The 21,645-nt window shown below is 33.9% G+C and overlaps 1 protein-coding gene and 3 long non-coding RNA genes across 5 annotated transcripts; 2 read left to right on the top strand and 2 right to left on the bottom strand.

The window, feature by feature from the left end:
• The first annotated feature begins 12,590 nt into the window (after positions 1-12,590).
• On the top strand, positions 12,591-14,654 carry LOC112025130 (F-box protein SKIP1). Its single transcript, XM_024057793.2, has 2 exons — positions 12,591-13,037; positions 13,788-14,654. The coding sequence occupies exons 1-2, from the start codon at positions 12,661-12,663 to the stop codon at positions 14,356-14,358; spliced, it is 948 nt and encodes a 315-aa protein (XP_023913561.1). The 5' UTR covers positions 12,591-12,660; the 3' UTR covers positions 14,359-14,654.
• A 1,696-nt stretch (positions 14,655-16,350) lies between these two features.
• LOC136068530 (uncharacterized) lies at positions 16,351-17,264 on the top strand. 2 transcript variants are annotated; one of them, XR_010629888.1, is made up of 2 exons: positions 16,351-16,559; positions 16,673-17,264. It is a non-coding gene; the product is annotated as an uncharacterized LOC136068530 (long non-coding RNA). The 2 variants fall into 2 exon arrangements; XR_010629889.1 differs by having other exon boundaries at positions 16,351-16,548.
• Positions 17,265-18,748: 1,484 nt separating this feature from the next.
• Positions 18,749-19,633, bottom strand: LOC136068531 (uncharacterized). Its single transcript, XR_010629890.1, has 2 exons — positions 19,320-19,633; positions 18,749-19,167 (listed from the first exon to the last, which is right to left on the bottom strand). It is a non-coding gene; the product is annotated as an uncharacterized LOC136068531 (long non-coding RNA).
• A 904-nt stretch (positions 19,634-20,537) lies between these two features.
• On the bottom strand, positions 20,538-21,347 carry LOC136068532 (uncharacterized). The gene is made up of 2 exons (XR_010629891.1): positions 21,109-21,347; positions 20,538-20,956 (listed from the first exon to the last, which is right to left on the bottom strand). It is a non-coding gene; the product is annotated as an uncharacterized LOC136068532 (long non-coding RNA).
• Positions 21,348-21,645: the final 298 nt, after the last annotated feature.

The following is a 21,645-nucleotide window of genomic DNA, read 5'->3' on the forward strand; positions in this document are numbered from 1 at the left end:
GTACCCAAACGCTTCCTGGCGGCGACAGCGTTACCATCAGCAGCGGCCAAGACAATATCCAACTCGCAACTCTGAACGTCTCCCCTGCCTGATGAGCACTGCAATATACTATATTGCCATGTAGGCTTCATCGTTACAGCTTGTTTTGAAGAAAATCACCTTCATGCGTTAAGTTGGTTAGTTAATTAGTTTGAATTACGTGAAATAAACTCTGTACGAGGTTTGCAGTTTGCTGCTTGTTCTGTATTATTTTCATGTTTTGTTCATTTCCTTTTCTTTCTTTTCCTTTTTTGGGATTACTTCTGCTATGCTTTGTAATATGCTCCGTTTGATTGAGTAATGAAAAGGTGATTTTACTCCAAAGCTTCCTGGTTGTGTATATTTCTCATTGTTTTTGTACAAGTCATGCACTGGGTTTACTCCAAAACTTGCTTCTTTTGGTTTTTTGGTGCAGAGAAACGTGCTGCCTTTATGATACTGAATTCCTTCTTAATTCATTTTTTATTAATTAGATTTTTTTTTTCTTTAAAAAAGAGTGTGGATTTGGGCCTTTTCTTTCTGTTGACCGTTTGGGAAGTTTTTATGCCGGAAAACAAAATGAATCACATAAGCTCATGAAGAGACACATATGGATAAAAACTATGGTGGAGCCAGGAATTTATATTTGGGAGGCCATATATAAATTTTTTTATGTGTATGAAATGTAAAATAGTAATGTACAATACTTCATAATTGAATATGTGTAAACAAAATTATATTTAATTAAAATTAAACAATCATTTAAATGTCAATACATAAAAAAATATAATAAACAACAACTAAATACATGTGTATATATTGTTTATAATATATTGATTATTATAATAATAAATAATATATTATAAAGAATTTAAAAAAGAAAGCAATGAAAAGAAAGAAAAAAAAAGGGTAAATTACATATTTGGTCCCTATCCTATACATCATATTTCAATTTGATCCTTAACATTTCAATTGTGTCAATTTGGTCCCTAACTTTTCAGTATCATGTTAATTTAGTCTCTATCGTTATATCTTAAATGAAAATTGATGACATAACAAATGGCTAATGATGAGTGTAAGCTCGTCAGTAATGTTCGTCGGATGGAGGTGATCCTTCAACTTTCACCGATAGTCACCAGTGTGGTGCCTGCCACAATGTCTCCGATGCCAAAGTCAGTATATGAAACTCTCTTCAAAGTAAAACAATATAAGATGAACAGAAATCAAAGAAAAAATCTCCCTTCTTACTTGTATATCTCTCTCCCTTCTTCGTGGGAGTGTGTGGGCTTTATATATGCTCTCATAGTCTCTAGTTGTTGGAGCAGTTATGGAGGTCTTAATGCTCTTTTTAGTAACGTTTTGGGGCTGTGTAATGAGGCATCAATGTCTTCAAACGGTTCATACAGTTCGAGGTATAACCGTTTAGTTGATTGTATTAAATGGCCTGGATACCCTCGTCAGTAGTGTTGTCTTCCACGTCGTCTGTCCTGATGGTATACTCGTCCATATTGAAGGACTCGTCCACATAGGATACACTTGCCAGTTTCGTCAGTACTTATCAGTCTCGTCAGCTAAAATAAATTTTTTGTGTATTGTTACATCAACGAAGTCTAATTTTTTTTATTTTGGCCATTAGACAAGTCATTAATTTTCATCCTAAAAATAATGGTAAGGACTAAATTGACACAACATTGAAAAGATATAGACCAAATTGACACAATTAAAAAGTTAGGGACCAAATTAAAATATGGTGTATAGAAAATAGACCAAATACGTAATTTACCTTAAAAAAATTAAAACAAGGAAAATACAAATACTTGGAAAGTGTTAAAAACTTACGAGTCAACTGGTCTTAGGGGCATAGATAGAGCACTGCGCACTGCATTATCACGGAAACTTCACAATTTTTTTTTTTTTGGCTGAATTGAAACTTCACAAATTATTTTTTTTTTTTTTTTTTGCTGAATTGAAACTTCACAAATTAAATAGAGATGGAATAGAATAGAGTAGAGTAGAATTGACACAAAATTAGCCTCTTTTCAACCAACTCTATTCTACTTTCCTCTACTCCCCCCTCCCCCCTCCCTTTAATCCAAACTAGCATTGCATCGATTCGACTATACTTTCCCTCCTCCCACAATTTTTTTTCCTTTTATGCGGCCCCACCTGCTCGCTTCTTCACCCACAATCAAGCATAACCGCATAAGAGCAAGAAATATTTTCTTTACCAAGGGACAACTTGGATATAATAATAATAACAAAGGGACAACTTGGATCACTGACAAGTCACCCACATGGAAAAAGAAAGAGAGATTTTGACAAAGTCTCTTCTTTTTTTTTTTTTTTGAGAAGAAAATAACCTTATTACTGATATTATTTCAAAACATTAATATCTTTTACAAAGCAATAAAAAATGTCAAAAAGAACAGACTCCATTTAAACCAATAAAGAAAAAGAAATTCTCACTCTTTGTACTAAAACATGAGCTAGAGTATTACCTTGACGAAGAGTATGGGAAAAAGAAAAGTTAGGTAAAGAGATAGCATAAGACAATGTGTCTTTGATAATATACACAAAGGATGAGTGCAACATCTTATTACTCTTGTACAAATGGAGTCATTTCAAAATGCTAGATTTTGGAATTCATGGAGTTGTGGACATAAAATACAATAAAATACAAACTCATAAAAGTTGGGAGTGATGGATTTAGTGTGCGTTTGGATATCGCTTATTTTGTTGAAAACTGAAAATAATAAAAAATCATTTTCCGATTACTGTTCACTTTTAAAAATATTGTTCATATACCTGATTGCACCGTTCATGGGGAAAAAAAAAAAAAAACTAAAATTGAAACACGTAAAACATGGATGTGAGACGCGCAAAACAAACGGACCTTTAATGCATGGCCTAAAAACATAGCATCCAGTTCCAAAAATTTTGGGCTGAACCGAACAAAAGCAAATTAGTAAGCTCAAAAGATTATCATCTCTTATAAATGTTTTTTTTAACCCAACTAGTATCTACTCAAAAAAAAAAAAAAAAAAATCCAACTAGGATATTTGTTTTTGGTTGGGTTTAGAGGTTACAGAGAGTAGGATTTGGGTTGAGAGTTTTGTGCCCATTATTGTTGAGCCTAACATAAGTTTAGGTTGCATTGGGTCTTAGAGCAACCACATCAGTAGTTGCAAAATCTTGCAAACCACAAAAAGTAGTCAATTTTACACATTTTAACTAAAAAAACACCCACATCAGCGGGGGTAAAATTGTGCATAAATGCAAAAGTGCTATAATAAATGTTTGCATACTAATATTTTAATAATTTATAATTTCACTCCTTTTTTTTCTCTCTCTTCTCCATTTGCAAAACCAATGTATGTTCTCTCCCTTATCATCTTCTTCTTCCTCTGATACACACACTCCCAAAGACACAATATCAAAAATCATCTACAAAATCAACCACAGATGTTACAAAATCAAACACACCCACACACAGACACACCAACAGAGACAGAGAGAGTGGCTCGGCGCTTGTAGATCGGTGCTTGTAAATCAGCGCTTGTGGTGGATCTATGCTTGTGGATTGGCATTTGTGGCGAATCGGTGCTTGTAGATTGGCGAGTATCGGTGCTTGGATAGGCGAGTGACCGTGATGGAGAGAAGAGTTTCAAATGAGAATGGAGGGAGTCTCGTGAGTGGAGAGAGAGAGAGAGAGAGAGTTTGAGATAAAATAATTAAAAAAATGAGAAAAATGATTATTTAAATAAAATAGATGGTAGAATAGACAAACTAATGTGGGTGTTTTGTAAAATAAAAAAAGTAAGTTTTTTTTTTTACAAAATAGATAAAAATTTTACACTAACTGATACGGTTGCTCTTAATTAAAGATGGTACAAATTGGCCTTGGGCTGCATTTTTTAACATTGTTTCGATTTTCAAATGAGGTGAAATTATGAAAGACAACTTGAACTAGTTGAAGGCCTATGCATTGCACAATTTTGACCGTGAAATGATAAATTATAAAATTTTATTGAGAAATAATGAATATAAATTGAATAGAAGCCATACACGTGGTAATAATACAAGTAATGTAGAAGCATGACTCTCTTTGCACAGTTTGTGGGGCCTACCAATGATGGAAGAGGTATTTTCCTTCGAGGAATCATCCTCCAAGGCCTCTTGCACCTTTGGTTAAGGGTCCGTTTGGATAGCACTTATTGTTGCTGAAAGTTGCTAAAAACTGATTGTTGCTGAAAACACTGTAGCAAAATAATTTTTAAATGTGTAAATAGTGTTGTGGGACCCACTTTTAATATTAAATATTGCGTAAACAGTACATGAACAGTGCGTGAACAGTGCAGAACAGTACATAAACAGTAAACTTTGTCTCCAAAGTCAGCATGTGCGGCCAAAAAAAAAAAAAAAAAAAAAACAGAAAACGCAAAACTGGAAACGCGCCGCGCGACTTTGTCTCCAAAGTCAGCATGTGCGGCCAAAAAAAAAAAAAAAAAAAAAACAGAAAACGCAAAACTGGAAACGCGCCGCGCGGAAACGCGCTATCCAAACTGGGTCTAAATAAATTTATTTGGAGTAGAAGGGTTTGTTCACATGGCCAAGGATATTTGACCAAGCGTACTTGTTAGCTCTTTTTACTGTGCCATCAAATCCTGTTTACAGGAATTTATGCAACCCAGATGGCATAAATTCTTTGCTTCCCAAATTGAGAACTAATGGTATTTTATACTCCCACGGTTGACAGTTCCAATTAGAGATGGAGTTAGAACTTAAAGTGAAGCAGTGGCGGAGCCACACACAAGAGTAGAGGCTAAGGCCCCCAAAATCTTAAAAAATTAATTTATAGTATGTATATTATTTACATTTTAAAAAATGTAGCATGTAAAAATTGAAGTTGACACCTTAAAATTTTGAGTCATTTTAATGGTGCTCTTAAAAGAAAGAGAAATTATATTAAAATCATATAATTTAAGAGGTTTAACAAATTAAACTATATAGAAAATGATACATTTTTGTACATGTCTAATAGAAGAAATACATGACTTTTATATACTCATTAAAATTTAGAAGATGATAAATTCTTTTAGTAAATTAATTTATATATATATATATATATGTGTGTGTGTGTGTGTGTAAAGGTTTGTTTTAACTAATATATTAGCATTACAATTTGGCCCCTCCAAACCAAAATTTCTGGCTCCACCCCTGGAGTGAAGGGGATGACTTTGCTTACTGCTTTATTACTAATGAATTTTGTTTAAAATTTTTTAAATAGTCAAGTTGTTTGTTTTGGGTAAAATATATTGATTAGGCTTAATTTTTTTAGTTTTATTATTGGTATTTTTTGTTGTTGGGCTAATTTTTTTGGGTTTGTATATTTTGTTTTAGATTTAATATTAATTTTTTATGTCCTTTAAAAGGTGAAAAATGCTAAAACTACAAAATTTTTTACAAAGTGCTAATATGATGAGTGATTATTGATAAGTAAAGAGTGATGTAAGTGTACGAACCAATAAGAATTTACTACCTCAATAGTTTGTATAAATATTGTAAAAACGTTTGTGGTTATAAAATTACTCTCAAAAAAATTGATGACATTATTAAAGGGGCAAAGTGTAATCTTATTGAACAAAATTACTAAAATTAATACCTATTAATATAGTAATAATAAAAAAAAAAAAAAAAAATCATTGGAAGCCATTGCCCTCCTAGTCCAATAACAACTCTGTCCATGGGTCCTATAAAGTGTGGGAGAGGAAAATCATCCTCCTTTGAGGTGGGTCATTTTCCTTTTGAGGGTCACATCCGTAAGATAGAAAATCATCCACCTTGGGCCCATTGACCAAAGGAAAAGCAAATGGCGAAGTATAGACAAAAGCTAACATTTGTCATAATTATGGGTCAGCCGGTCTTAGGGGCATAGATAGACCACTGCACACTGCACAAGCACGGAAACTTCACAAATTGAGTCATAAATCGAGGGGCACGGCAATGAGTCACACAATGACAATGACAGCGGGAGAAAATCGCTCTCTTGTCTAAATTTAAACAAATAGTCCTGCAAAACTTTTACTTTTATACTGATAACAAAGCTTTGATTGAATGTCAATTTAAGAGTGTTCAACAATCTTAAGACACTTGAAATTTTTAATGACAAATCTGAAAAAAAATAAAAACATTAAACATCAGAAAAATATTACTGAGTTATAAGCTGAATAGATAATTATAGATTACAAAACTTTTTTGACTCATGATCCAAATAATATGAAATTGGTGTCATTGAAAATTAAATTTTAATAACTTCCTAACAGTATTAAGATCATCTACAATGGAGATTAAGAAAACCACCATTTGATAATAATAAGTGATTATACTAAGAGAAAAAAGATAACGTTTAGAATATGCGTCAACAAATGAAGAAAAATGTTGGAGCATTTTAATATTAAATGATTAAAATAAATAAATGTTATAACATAAATGTAAAGATGTGGGAGATGAGGAGTTAGTGAAAAATGTTTAATCCCACACTGAAAATGAGAGAGACTATTTTATTCTTTTTAATTGTAGTGATTAATGGGCTAAAATGTATTGACTCAGATATTGGGCTAGATACGTGCGCAAGGGGGAGCCCACTTCAAGAGGTGGAAAGGAAAGGTCCTCTTCTACTTGAGTTGTCTCAAAGTCTCCTACATCCTCACTGACAAGAATCCATCAAAAGTTCCTATCGATGAGATGAGTGATGAAGAATATATTCTCCACCAAGAAAAAATAGATAAGTATACAAACGATGAGTATAATTGTCGCTCTTATCTATTGAATTGTCTTGCCACTCTTATCTATTGAATTGTCTTGCCGATCATTTCTATGATTATTATGATACAACTTACAATTCTACTAAGAAAATTTGGAAAACTTTACAAAGCAAGTATGATACCGAGGAGTCAGGTGCAAAGAAGTATGCTGCTAGCAGATTTTTCCGTTACCAAATGGTGGATGGAAAATCGGTGGTGGATCAAGCACAAGACTTCCAAATGCCACAATCTTGGAGGGAGTTCCAAAAGACTTTGCAGCACAAACAAAAGGAAACATCTTTGGAGACTTTGATCACACGCATCCGTATGGAGGAGGAGGAGGCTAGAGGACAAGATGCACTCATGACACAAGAGAGCAATGGTAATTCCACCACAAAGGTAAACCTTATTTCAGCCAATAATAATATGCTCAAAATCATTTTCCTAGAAATAGTCAATTGAAGCCTAAAAAGAGAGCCTTTAAAAATAATAATATACCTTAAGGAAGGGGAAACCTGAATAAAAATTACAATAAGAACCAAGGACCCCCTTTACAAGATCAATTTAATAGATCCTGTTTTTTCTGTGGCAAGAGTGGGCATATTGCTCGATTTTACAAATTTCGGAAACGTGAATCTGTCCCGCAGGCTAACGTAACCGAAGAGCCTTTAGTGGCTATGATTACAAACATCAATATGGTGCAATATGTTGAAGGGTGGTGGGCAGATTCTGGTGCTAATAGGCACGTCTGCTACGACAAAAATTGGTTCAAGTTGTACACTCCTTTTGAAGAAGAAAAAACTGTTATGCTTGGTGACTCTAGCAAAACCAAGGTTCTTGGGAGTGGTGAGGTTGAATTGAAATTCACTTCTGGACGCATGCTAACATTGAAAGATGTTCTTTACACTCCATCCATGAGGAAGAATTTGATGTCAAGTTTTTTGCTTAACAGGGCTGGCTTCAAGCAAACTATGGAATCTGATAATTATGTAATCACTAAAAAAGGATTATTTGTGGGCAAGGGTTATGCTTGTGATGGAATGTTTAAATTGAATGTTGAGAATAATAAAGCATCTACCAGTTCAGTTTATATGCTTTCTTCTATTAATTTTTGGCATGCTCGTTTGTGTCATATAAATAGTAGAAATGTGGGAATCATGAGTAGTTTAGGATTAATTCCAAGACTGTCAAAAGATTTTGAAAAATGTGAAACTTGTAGTCAAGCTAAAATTACAAAAAGGCCTCATAAAAATATTGTAAGAAATACCGAATTGCTTGAGTTAATTCACTCCGATTTATGTGAATTTGAGAGAATTTTAACTCGTGGAAGAAATAGATGTATTATCACTTTTATTGATGATTTCTCAAAATATACAACTATTTATTTGTTGAAAAATAAAAGTGATGTTTTTGAAAAATTTCAAGATTTTTTAAAAGAAGTTGAAAATCAATTCAGTAGAAAAATAAAAAGAATAAGAAGTGATAGAGGCCGTGAGTATGAATCAAGTGCATTCAACTCATTTGTTTAGTCTTTGGGAATTATCCATGAAATTACTGCAACATATTCATCTGCTTCTAATAGTGTGGCTGAAAGAAAAAATAGAACTTTAATTGAGTTAACAAATGCTATGTTAATTGAATCTGGTGCACCTTTACATTTTTGGGGTGAAGCTATTTTAACTGCATGTCATGTTTTGAATAGGGTGCCACATAAAAAGTCACACACCACACCTTTTGAGTTGTGAAAAGGACATAAGCCAAATTTGGGATATTTGAGAGTATGGGATTGTCTTGCTTATATAAGGCTTACTGACCCTAAAATGCCTAAATTAGGTATAAAAGCTACTACATGTGTTTTTCTTGATTATGCGATTAATAGTACAGCCTATAAATTTTTTGATCTTGAAAATAAAATAATTTTTGAATCTGGTGATGCAATTTTTCATGAAGAAAAATTTCCTTTTAAATTGAAAAATAGTGGGGGTAAAGAAAATATTTTGTCAGAACCTAGTTCTTCTCCTTCACATTTACAAAATCAAGAAAATTTTGAAATGGAACCTAGAAGGAGTAAAAGAGCCAAAGTTGAAAAGGATTTTGATCCTGATTATTATGTTTTTAACATTGAGGAAAATCCCCAAAATTTAAAAGAGGCTTTAACGTCACCTGATGCTATATTTTGGAAAGAGGCTGTAAATGATGAGATGAAATCTCTAATTTCTAATAGAACTTGGAAATTAGTAGATCTTCCCCCGGGTTGTAAGACCATAGGTTGTAAATGGGTCCTTAGAAAAAAGTTGAAACTGGATGGATCAATAGATAAGCTTAAAGCTAGACTTGTTGCAAAAGGTTTTAAACAAAAAGCTGATCTTGATTTCTTTGATACTTTTTCTCCAGTAACGAGAATTACATCTATTAGATTGTTAATAGATATTGCTGCAATTTTTGATTTGAAAATTCATCAAATAAATGTAAAAATTGCTTTTCTAAATGGAGACTTAGAGGAAGAGATTTATATGGATCAACCTCAAGGCTTTGTAGAGCCTAGACAAGAAAGCAATGTATGTAAGCTAACTAAATCCCTATATGGTTTAAAACAAGCACCTAAACAGTGGCATGAAAAGTTTGATTCTTCCATGATTGAGAATGGTTATAAATCAAATGAATGTGATAAATGTATTTATTCTAAATCATGGAATAATTTACATGTTATTATTAGCCTCTATGTGGATGATATGTTGATTTTTGGCTCAAATATGCATATTATAAATGAAACAAAAAATATTCTTAAAAGCCATTTTGATATGAAAGATCTTGGTGAGGCTAATTTTATTTTGGGCATGAAAATTACAAAAGCATGTGATGGAATATATCTTGATCAATCACATTATGTTGAGAAAATATTGAGAAAATATAATTTTCATGATCACAAAAGTGTAGCTACTCCTTTTGATTCTAATGTTCATTTATTTCCTGTGAATAATGATGATGAGATTTTTAATCAAAAGGATTATGCTAATATCATTGGTAGTTTGCATTTTGCTATTGATTGTACTAAACCTGACATTGCATATGCAGTAGGAGTGCTTAGCAGATTTACTAGCAAGCCTAGTAAAGATCATTGGCTAGCTATTGAGCGAGTCATGAGATATTTAATTGGTACCAGAAACTATGGCTTATTTTATAAAAAGTACCCGTTGTGATTGAAGGTTTTAGTAATGCCGATTGGAATACTTTGTTAGGTGATTCTCTCTCTACCACTGGTTATATTTTTACTTTAAGTAGTGGTGCTATTTGTTGGAAATCCAAAAAGCAAACAATAATTGCTAATTCAACAATGGAAGCTGAATTAATAGCATTAGCTTCAGCTAGTGAAGAGGCAAATTGGCTTAGAGATTTGTTAGATGAAATTCCACTTTGGGAAAAGCCAATTCCACCTATATTAATTCATTGTGATAGCACTGCTGCAATCGGTAGAGTTAAAAACCGTTACTACAATGGTAAATCCAGACCTATAAGAAGAAAGCACAGTACCGTGCGATCTTATTTGAGTGATGGCATCATAACTGTGGATTATATTAAATCTAATGATAATCTTGCAGATCCATTTACCAAGGCCTTGGCAAAAGATAGAGTCTGGAATACATCAAGGGGGATGAGACTAAAGTCCATAGAATCATAAGCCATGTATGAGGATACCCAACCCGAGGACCAGAGATCTTGAGAATTGGGTTCAATGGGAAAAACGAATCATACGATGGTCGTAAGAAATGCACAATTTATTTTTCTTAATTATTTATTTTGTATATAATTTTTTAATTGTTCATCCCTATGATATAAGTGCATTTATCCAGTAATGTGGAGAGGATTTGTTAAAAACTCTTAATTAAATTTGTAGCTCGTATGAGTGAGGTGTCAGAATTACAGGAGCACCCTTGACAAAATTTCACCTATGTGAGTGTGGGGGTGGGACCGCTCCCTATGAGATTTGGACTTAGTCTCAAATACACTCATGAAACCAGGATCAGCACACGGCCGTAAAGTGCTAGCTATAAAAGCTCATGTCAACATCTGGGTTATTATGTGTAAGCAGTGACACTTAATTTCCCTAAAGCAGTCCTAGTTCAAGTCAAAGACCACTACAACTCTAGAGTTGAGATCGCTGTTTTACTAAGTGAAGGTTCAATACAGAACACACCTTCATGATGCATAGTGACCCGTCTTTGTTTGGTAATCTCTCTTTAACTAAAAAATTTAATATTAAAATGAGTGGAGGATTGTTGGAGCATTTTAATATTAAATGATTAAAATAAATAAATGTTATAATATAAATGTAAAGATGTGGGAGATGAGGAGTTAGTGAAAAATGTTTAATCCCACATTGAAAAGGAGAGAGACTATTTTATTCTTTTTAATTGTGGTGATTAATGGGCTAAAATGTATTGACTCAGATATTGGGCTAGATACGTGCGCAAGGGGGAGGTGAAGAGTGGAGGTATAAATAGACTCATTCAGATTCAATCCAAGTTACTGAAATTACAGTACACACAAAGAAAAAAATTAGAGAGATTCTTGGCAAGGAAGGGTGTTCTTTTTGGTGGAGCTTTGGGCTTGAACACTTTGTGCAGAGGTTGTTCTAGCCATACGACACTTCGGTTACAAAGTTTAGCCAACCAAGGGCTTGAATCTCCTTAAAGAAAGCGAGTGCCGCGTCTTAGTCTAAATAGTGTTGTGTAATTTCTCTTTACATTAATAATATTCAAAAGTATTTTCAGTTTCTCTTTGTGTTATTTCCATTACAATTGTATTTGCACCAACAAAAAATAAATCTTAATAATCATTAAAACATGCCAAATGTCATACTTAATTTAATTTTATTTATCAGTTAAGCTAAGTCGGGTGGGTCAAGTGAAATTTCATTAATCTGCCACCCACTCTAACCCATTTGATCAACCAACCCATGGCCTTTCCAGTCAGGTCAAACAAGTAGGCCATTTTTTAAAGTTACATTGAAGTTTTGAATTTAGTTGACGGTGACTCTTTAATAACCAAATCCAAATTAGTAAATCTAAAGTTACCGTAATTTTTACAAAATATTTCACAATAATTAAGACAAAAAATTGTGAATATTAAATAAAAAAGTGGTGTCAATAATAAGATCAAATAAAAATGAATAAAAATCTATCAATTCAAATAAGAACTATTATAACATTCTAGCATTATTTAATCAAAACAATTCATGTGATACAAAAAGGAGGCTCAAAATAACTAAATAATAATATGGGTAATATATGAGAAATTATTAGGTTCATTGAAGGACGGTTGAAGTGGTCATTTTTAGTCCTTCCAACTAATAATATAATATTATTTATGTAAATGTGACATCACCTAATAATTTTTTTTTTCTTGATTAAAAAACTGACTCACACATTTGTATGTATTATATTATTTCATTGGTTGAAAGAACCACTTTAGCTGTCCTCTCGATGGACTTAACAATTTTTATAAAATAATGTTAAAACTTCTAATTTGGAACAATAAGAACTAAGTTCAAGACATTTCAAAACTGACAAACTTAATCATAAAATATTACTCATAACAGTTACTCATTTTTCTCCGCTCGATAATTTAGGGGTAATTAGTTTTCTTGCGAAGGATAACAATATTTATCAAAAAAGGAAAAAAAAAAAAAGGAAAAAAAACAGATAAAATGAGGGATAAAATGACAGGTGGCTAACTATAGAAGCTCTATCCCCGCCTTATATACAACCTATTACCTCTCTAGTTTATGGCATATACTACAAGTACAAAACGATAAAGACACAGTTGAACCGAAATCAAAATGGATAACAACGAGAAGAAGGAAGAAGAAGAAGGAGAAGGATCAGGATGCACCGAACCCGGATCCGATTGGGCAGATTTGACCCGTGAGTGCCTCACAAACATACTCTCCCGGCTAACCCTGGAGCATCTATGGCTTGGACCCATGCTCGTCTGCAAGTCGTGGCTCCAAGCCTGTACGGACTCTTCTCTCCACTCCAGCTTCGACGTCGAGCCCCATTTCGGCACCAACACCGACTCGCCTCGATTTTGGACCCCAGATTTCGAGAGGAAGATCGATTCCATGCTTCGATCCGTCGTCGTTTGGAGCGATCACTCTCTCACTGCCATTCGCACCCGTCACTGCTCCGATCTCGCTCTCTCTTTTGCCGCTGAAAGGTCCCTTTTTTTAATAAAACTTTCAATATTAAGACTTTTTTTTTAATTGGGTTTTTTTTTTTAAAGTTTTAATTATAAAGTTTGGTTTTTTATTATTATTATTTTTTTCATGTTACACTTGCACCATATTTTTGTATGTATTGTTGGATCAGTTGTTTGAAGGATAGAACTCAGAGTAATCCTAATTTGTTCTTTTCCAAGTTCCAGTATTTTATCTTTAAAATTAAAAAAAAAAATTAAAAAAAACAAACAAACAAAGCTTTTCCATGAACAGTTTAATGATTGAATGATCAACATTTGTTTCAAAAACATCCTTACTTTTAAAAAATGCTTCAGAAAAGACCCTACCGTCATATGATGGATGGAAAATGTTGACGTAGAAAACGGAATTCAAGAAACTGAGGTTACTTTGATGATGTTGGAGCCTATGAGGTGGCATGAATTCCGTTTGTCACGTCAGTTTTTTCCATCAGATGATAAGGGGTTTTTTCATAAAATGTTGAGATTTATAGGGGACTGAAGCAGGACATTCTAAAGTATAAGGGTAATTTTGAAACAATGATTGAAGGTTGAGGACCAAATATCCAATTCAACTTATTTTTTGATTAGATCGTTTCTGGTTTAATACTGGGATTAGTCTGTTGATGATCCATAGCCAATCTCATTCTCTTGGGACTAAAGCTTTGTTGTTGTTCATTATGATCAAAGTAATTTGATGTTGCCATGTTGGTCATGTATTTGCATTTTCAGGTGCCCAAACCTTGAGGTCCTGTCAATCAAGAGCTGTCAGAATGTTACTGATGCATCTATGGTTAAGATAGCTTTTCGGTGCACCAAGCTTAGGGAAGTAGATATCAGCTACTGCTACGAGATATCTCATGAGTCGTTGGTGTTAATTGGAAGGAATTGCCCAAACCTTAAAGTTCTGAAGCGAAATCTAATGAATTGGTTGGATCCTTCCCAACATGTTGGAGTTGTCCCTAATGAGTATCTAAGTGCTTGTCCACAAGATGGGGACTCTGAAGCTGCTGCTATTGGAAAATATATGCCTTATTTGGAGCACCTTGAAATTCAGTTCTCCAAGTTGTCTGGTAAGGGCCTTACTTTGCTATGCGAAGGCTGTGTGAACCTCAAGTACTTGGATTTGTCTGGTTGTGCAAACTTGACTGGTCGGGATATTGCCAATGCATCATCGAATCTGAAGGTTCTGGAGATTAAGAAGCCAAATTTATATATTCCAAGGTCAGTCTATCACGCAGATAGGTATGGCCATTGGAGATTGTATGATGAGAGGTTTCAAACAGATGTTTTCCGGATTTGATCTGGCTAGCTGGATAATAAAATCGTTGGTATTTGATCATATTTGGGAAAACATCTTTTGTACTCTGGTCTAAGGAGCTCTTGACAAGGGTTCTATAGCTAAGTTGCCTTATATGTTTAATAAATCCATGTACGGTGCTGCATGTAGTTTGATTTCTATTATGTTTGTTTTCTTCTGTGTGATTAGTGATGCATTTTTAAAAAAAAAATCAAGAATCATCCTTTGATGTACAATTGTATGGTGATTTGGGTTTACCAAATGTATACCTATTAAATTTCAGTAGGCTATTTCTTCTACGTCTAATTTTTTTTTTTTTAGTAAATCAATCAAGAGACTAAGTCCAATTTATTCTGCCCGTTTTACTTTCGTTGCTGATCACCCCACAGTGTGGGGATGAATATTCCATATGTGTTAGCTTTTCACTGACATTGATGCAACGTCAAGGACTTTGATCTTTTGTCATCATTTATGGAGTTCTGATTTATCACACGCAATTAGGCATGGCAGAATCATATTGTGGAAGTTGTTTAGGTAGCTTGTGCTATGTCTGCAGCACACGTGGAAGCCAAGGAAACAAGTGGTGCAACTGAAGTTAACCTCTAGAAGCAGCCGAAGATAAGATCATCTACAGCAGTGGAGCTATTTTTTTAGCTATTTGGCACTACAAAAAGTTACCTTATTTATTTTATTTACTCAAAAACATTTAACAGTTGTGAATCTATTTCAGCTTTCAACACAATAAAATAATATAAACAGTATAATAAAATAATATATCTTATTACCAAAAAAAAATACCACAAACCGATCAATGCCACACTCCACAACCACTGCCAACCAAGAACAGATTTCACAAAAAGGTTACCCATTAATGTTTCAATCAATTGCTTCTTCTTGTGGTTGCCAATGGTTGCTGCATCTGCCAATCTTCTTTCTCCAAAAGGTGTTAACTATGAGGGTATGTACCAAGTGGGGTCTTCTTCAAAAGACACAAAACCCATGTCTTTTTGCTTTGTTGTGTTCTTCTATTTTTTCTTTTGACTGAATCTCTGTTTAATTATGTGTTTTTTTGGGTGAAGCAGCGACTGCTTTGATGGCGGTGATGATGAAGCTAAAGGACGAGTTGAATGTGATGAATGGGTGGGATATTAATTCCGTTGACCCTTGTACCTGGAACATGGTCGCTTGCTCTACTGAAGGTTTCGTTGTTTCCCTGTGAGATGGGCCGGCGGCGAGAGAGAAGAAGAAAGAAAAGATAAAATAGAGAGAGTTTAATTTGTTTACCAAAAAAAAAAAAAGAGAGAGTTTAATTAAAAAAAATTAGTTACTTGCTACAGTACACAGCCATTTTAAAAAAATTTATCTATAGCACCATTGCCATTGCATGTATTTTAAGTATTAATGGTACTAAAAATAACAATATAGCTATTTAACACTATTATTACTAGTGCTCTAAGACAGTAGAAGATATATGCTTCAAGTATTTTGTATTTGAATTAAGTGATAGTTTCGTATTTGAATTATTTGGATTAGGATGTTGTTAGGTGGTTGTTATCTTTAGAACTCCCTGGACATGGATTCATTCTATTATCTTGGGTAGGATTAGTGATAAGGTTATTTGTAATCTCTTTATTTGAATTAGTCCTGTTGATGTATTTAAACTATGAACCATGGAATAAGAGGCAAGAAAATATTATTTCCAAAATTCATTTCCTTTCTATTTGTTCTTGGAGGGTTGTCGCCTCGAATATAACTAGTTAAAACCTTATCAATTAACTGGATCATAGCAGCTTGTACAGTTGTACCTTTGGAGTTGAGTCTAAGATTGTTATTTAAAGTTCTTAATATTTGAGCACAACTTTTTGTTTTGAAAATTTCTTCAATATCTAAGAATTAATTTAGAAACAGGGAATTTCACGTTTAAGAGCCTTTTTTTTTTTTTTTTTTTTAATTTTAACTTTTGGATAGGCAAATGGTGGGGGGAAGAGGAAAAAAAAAAAAAAAAAAAAAAAAAAAAAAAAAAACACCACAAACCGATCAATGCCACACTCTACAACCACTGCCAACCAAGAACAGATTTCACAAAAAGGTTACCATTAATGTTTCAATCAATTGCTTCTTCTTGTGGTTGCCAATGGTTGCTGCATCTGAGTTCTGACAATCTTCTTTCTCCAAAAGGTGTTAGCTATGAGGGTATGTACCAGGTGGGGTCTTCTTCAAAAGACACAAAACCCAGGTCTTTTTGCTTTGTTGTGTTCTTCTATTTTTTCTTTTGACTGAATCTCTGTTTAATTATGTGTTTTTTTGGGTGAAGCAGTGACTGCTTTGATGGCGGTGAAGATTAAGCTAAAGGACGAGTTGAATGTGATGAATGGGTGGGATATCAATTCCGTTGACCCTTGTACCTGGAACATGGTCGCTTGCTCTACTGAAGGTTTCGTTGTTTCCCTGTGAGATGGGTCGGCGGCGAGAGAGAAGAAGGAAGAAAAGATAAAATAGAGAGAGTTTAATAAAAAAATTTAGTTACTTGCTACAGTACACAGCCATTTAAAAAAAATTTTGCTAGCACCATTGCCATAGCATATATTTTAAGTATTAGTGATGCTAAAAATAACAATATAGTTATTTAGCACAACTATTATTAGTGCTCTAAGACAGCAGAAGATATATGCCTCAAGTGTTTTGTATTTGAATTAAGTGATAGTTTCGTATTTGAATTATTTGGATTAGGATGTTGTTAGGTGGTTGTTATCTTTACTCTTTAGAACTCCCTGGACATGGATTCATTCTATTATCTTGGGTAGGATTAGTGATAAGGTTATTTGTAATCTCTTTATTTGAATTAGTCCTGTTGATGTATTTAAACTATGAACCATGGAATAAGAGGCAAGAAAATATTATTTCCAAAATTCATTTCCTTTCTATTTGTTCTTGGAGGGTTGTCGTCTCGAATATAACTAGTTAAAACCTTATCAATTAACAGAGTCATAGCAGCTTGTATAGTTGTACCTTCGGAGTTGAGTTTAAGATTGTTATTTAAAGTTCTTAATATTTAGCGAGCACAACTTTTTGTTTTGAAAATTTCTTCAATATCTAAGAATTAATTTAGAAACAGAGAATTTCATGTTTAAGAGCCTTTTTTTTTTTTACTTTTGGATTTGCAAATGGTGGGGGGAAGAGGAAGTTGGTTCGAACCACGAATCTTCGCACCACATTAATATTCCTGTGAGTTTAAACTCTTGAGTCTTGACTATTGAATTCTTGAGAAATTACATCTTAGTATACAGTAGGCCCTAAGAAATGAGTTTTAGAAATCTTGGGAGTTTGATGTAAGTTTAATGGGGAAAAAACAACACGTGACCATTTTGGTGAGTGTTACTGTGTTAGCCTTTTGAGATGCAATAGACATGGCTTTATGTGGTGGGCCTGGTGGCCTTGTACCAATGCCAACCACACAAAGAGAAAAAATATCAAGGGCTGGGCTGAGCAATGACTTTGAGATGTTGTGGGCAACAGCAGGTTATGCTTCCCCTTTGTGGGGCATTTCTATTCAGCTTGGCTGAATTTGTGGCTTGGCGGTGGTTTTGGGCTTGTGTTGTACACATGGTCATGACCGAACAGATTGCAGGCTAATGTGTGTGCTTTGGTAGCACGTGCAGCGATGTGCCATGGTAGCTCACATGGCCCTAGCTATGGGTAGGCTGACGTGTAGTGGGTGCCAAGAACTAGGAATTTTGGCTTGAGGGGCCAAATTATGGTATTTATGGTTTAGATAAATTCAAAACATATTCATAGGCAATTAGATTAGCAAGAACTTGTTATTTTCCTAGTTTTTTTTTTTTTTTTTTTTCTAATAAACATAATCTTTCTAAACTTTAATGAGTACATACAAATTGTCTATTTTACTCTAAACATTTATGGAAAATAATCCAAAGAGAAAATAATTAAATTTTTAAATATAATAGTGCCAGAAGCCTTGTAACTCAATTGATTGGATGTATAAATGAAAAGATAAAAAAAAATAAAAGGAAAAAATAATAATGGATGATCCTTGTGTAACTTTTTTTTTTTTTTTTTTAATTTGTTTTGGAAAGATTAAGCTTTCTTTTTTTTTTTTTTTGGGGTTAAAATGAAATGATGCTAGTTTGTTAATACGTTTTTAGGTTGTGGCTTGCTTTGAATGATAGTTTTTTAAGCATCGAAGCTATCTTATGAAGTAGCATAAGATGTAGAATTTTCCTTTTAGAATAGGGTGGGTTTTTTTTTTTTTTTTTTTTTTTTTGGACAAGAATAGGATGGGTTTAGAGATTATTGACAACAAGCTCTTCATCTCTCATCTACATGGGTGCAGATGTGTGATTAGGAGCCTGTAATAATTAAAGAGAAACAAGGATGAAAGAAATATCGTTTGTAACTGTTTGTTATTTTCTTGACTTGTAAGTTAAAGAGATAACAGAGAAGGGTTGGGGATCTAGCAAGATTCAAACACTCTAGTCCTTAAATTGATCTAAATATGCTTTCCCCAAGCTTAAACCTTAAATTGATGCCTTACATATTCACCAAGACAGTCAAAAGAAGAAAACAGAAATGACCAATCCCAACACAACATGCCTAAGTGCCACCGAAAACAGGGAAGAGGATTTTAGTAAAAGGGAGTTTGCCGCACTCCGGTTGTTACGTGAATTACGAGGGCGAAGGTTAGCGGTACCCCATAAACTGTTTTTGCCTTCTGTGAAATCCTTAAATGATGACCTCCACGCTTTGCCTCATATGTTCTTTGATCATCTTCTCTGCTTTGTATGTCGTATAAATCTGCATACAAATGAAATATAGTAAGACATGGATTGAGATCCTTTAAAACTCTTAGAATAACTCCGCCATGGATATTTTTTATAATCCTAACCATTCATGATTAAATGAATGATTTAGACATATAAAGACAACCGGAAATGCTAATTGCTTACGCTTAAGCTGTTTTTCGGGCTTGCAAGACGAGTTATCTGCAGTGCATGCTGAAGAAGAAGAAAGAACTTTGAGGGACACAATGAGGAGGAGCCATATTAGTAACTCTCTCTTCATGCTATTGAATTTTTTTTTTTTTTTCGCTCGAGCTACTCTTGGATGGTGAGGGAGTAGAGGGATGAGGAAAGGGATTTTATATTGGAGTTTTTTTTCAAGGTTTGTGTGGTGATTAAAGCTGGTAATAGTAAGATAAAATTGTGCCAAAACACATGGGAATCCATTTGCCAAATTAAAGCCTTTGTTCAGTGATCAACAAGTGGGATTCTTTTGATTCTATCTTTTCACCGTTGTTCTCCCTGTCGGCCGGTGAACGCCGCTTCTTTTTGAAAATGCTAGTAGGAAAAAATGGGGGAAAGAATAAAGAGGCTGGTATTCCACGAATTGTTATATGTGTTTTTTTTTCCTGAAAGAAGATCAAGTAGATGCTATGCCCATATCTTTCCTTTCCGCCTTGAGAGTGTGTAAGCCTTACGTATTATGACAAAATGATGCATTTATCAAATGTTAGAGGTAGGGTTTTTCTTTGAACTAAGATTGTTTGGTTGCTCTGATTTTTCTTTTTTTCTTTTTTTAATCAACTAAGGNGAAGCCAATTTTTTTTCTAAAATTATTTGAGAGCAACTCAAATTTAGGGGGCAAATATCATTTTTCTTTGGCCCACCTTAACCGATTTATAACATATTTATATAGGATATTAAAATATTTCTTTTTCTTTTTTTTTTGTGGGGAAGAGAGGGGGGCGCCAGTGCAAAGCAGGGTTGGGGTGTCGATGCAATTGGAATGTTTGGTTAATGTGAGAAAAACACGGTTAAGTTGTGGCTTGCTTGACAAAGCATGATTGGACTGTATCAAGAAATAATTAATGTTTTTTCATTTGTTGCTATTTTGTTAAAATGAAATCGATGCTAGTTTGTTAATACGTTTTTAGGTTGTGGCTTGCTTTGAATGATAGTTTTTTAAGCATCGAAGCTATCTTATGAAGATAGCATAAGATGTAGAATTTTCCTTTTAGAATAGGGTGGGTTTTTTTTTTTTTTTTTTTTTTTTTGGAGCAAGAATAGGATGGGTTTAGAGATTATTGACAACAAGCTCTTCATCTACTCATCACATGGGTGCAGATGTGTGATTAGGAGCCTGTAATAATTAAAGAGAAACAAGGATGAAAGAAATATCGTTTGTAACTGTTTGTTATTTTCTTGACTTGTAAGTTAAAGAGATAACAGAGAAGGGTTGGGGATCTAGCAAGATTCAAACACTCTAGTCCTTAAATTGATCTAAATATGCTTTGCCCAAGCTTAAACCTTAAATTGATGCCTTACATATTCACCAAGACAGTCAAAAGAAGAAAACAGAAATGACCAATCCCAACACAACATGCCTAAGTGCCACCGAAAACAGGGAAGAGGATTTTAGTAAAAGGGAGTTTGCCGCACTCCGGTTGTTACGTGAATTACGAGGGCGAAGGTTAGCGGTACCCCATAAACTGTTTTTGCCTTCTGTGAAATCCTTAAATGATGACCTCCACGCTTTGCCTCATATGTTCTTTGATCATCTTCTCTGCTTTGTATGTCGTATAAATCTGCATACAAATGAAATATAGTAAGACATGGATTGAGATCCTTTAAAACTCTTAGAATAACTCCGCCATGGATATTTTTTATAATCCTAACCATTCATGATTAAATGAATGATTTAGACATATAAAGACAACCGGAAATGCTAATTGCTTACGCTTAAGCTGTTTTTCGGGCTTGCAAGACGAGTTATCTGCAGTGCATGCTGAAGAAGAAGAAAGAACTTTGAGGGACACAATGAGGAGGAGCCATATTAGTAACTCTCTCTTCATGCTATTGAATTTTTTTTTTTTTTTTCGCTCGAGCTACTCTTGGATGGTGAGGGAGTAGAGGGATGAGGAAAGGGATTTTATATTGGAGTTTTTTTTCAAGGTTTGTGTGGTGATTAAAGCTGGTAATAGTAAGATAAAATTGTGCCAAACACATGGGAATCCATTTGCCAAATTAAAGCCTTTGTTCAGTGATCAACAAGTGGAATTTTTTTTTCTTTTTTTAATCAACTAAGGATACATTTGTTTTAACTTTAAATGTTCTCCTACAGAAACTAAATAGCTTGCTATTTTGGAAACTAAATACCATGGATTTGTCATTTATCTTTAATTTAATAGTAGTTGAGATTCTTCTTATTTTTTCCTTGTGAATTGAAAATTAAATGACAACTCTATTATGAATCTCTTAATTTAGCTATTGGTAT

Source organism: Quercus suber, unplaced genomic scaffold, assembly GCF_002906115.3.
Source record: "Quercus suber isolate HL8 unplaced genomic scaffold, Cork oak 2.0 scaffold_120, whole genome shotgun sequence".
Classification (NCBI taxonomy): Eukaryota; Viridiplantae; Streptophyta; class Magnoliopsida; order Fagales; family Fagaceae; genus Quercus; species Quercus suber.

Coding starts and splice junctions, on each gene's coding strand:
- LOC112025130 (XM_024057793.2), top strand. CDS start 12,661: ATGGATAACAACGAGAAGAAGGAAGAAGAAGAAGGAGAAGGATCAGGA. Junction 13,038..13,787: donor CTCTCTTTTGCCGCTGAAAG/GTCCCTTTTTTT, acceptor TTGCATTTTCAG/GTGCCCAAACCTTGAGGTCC.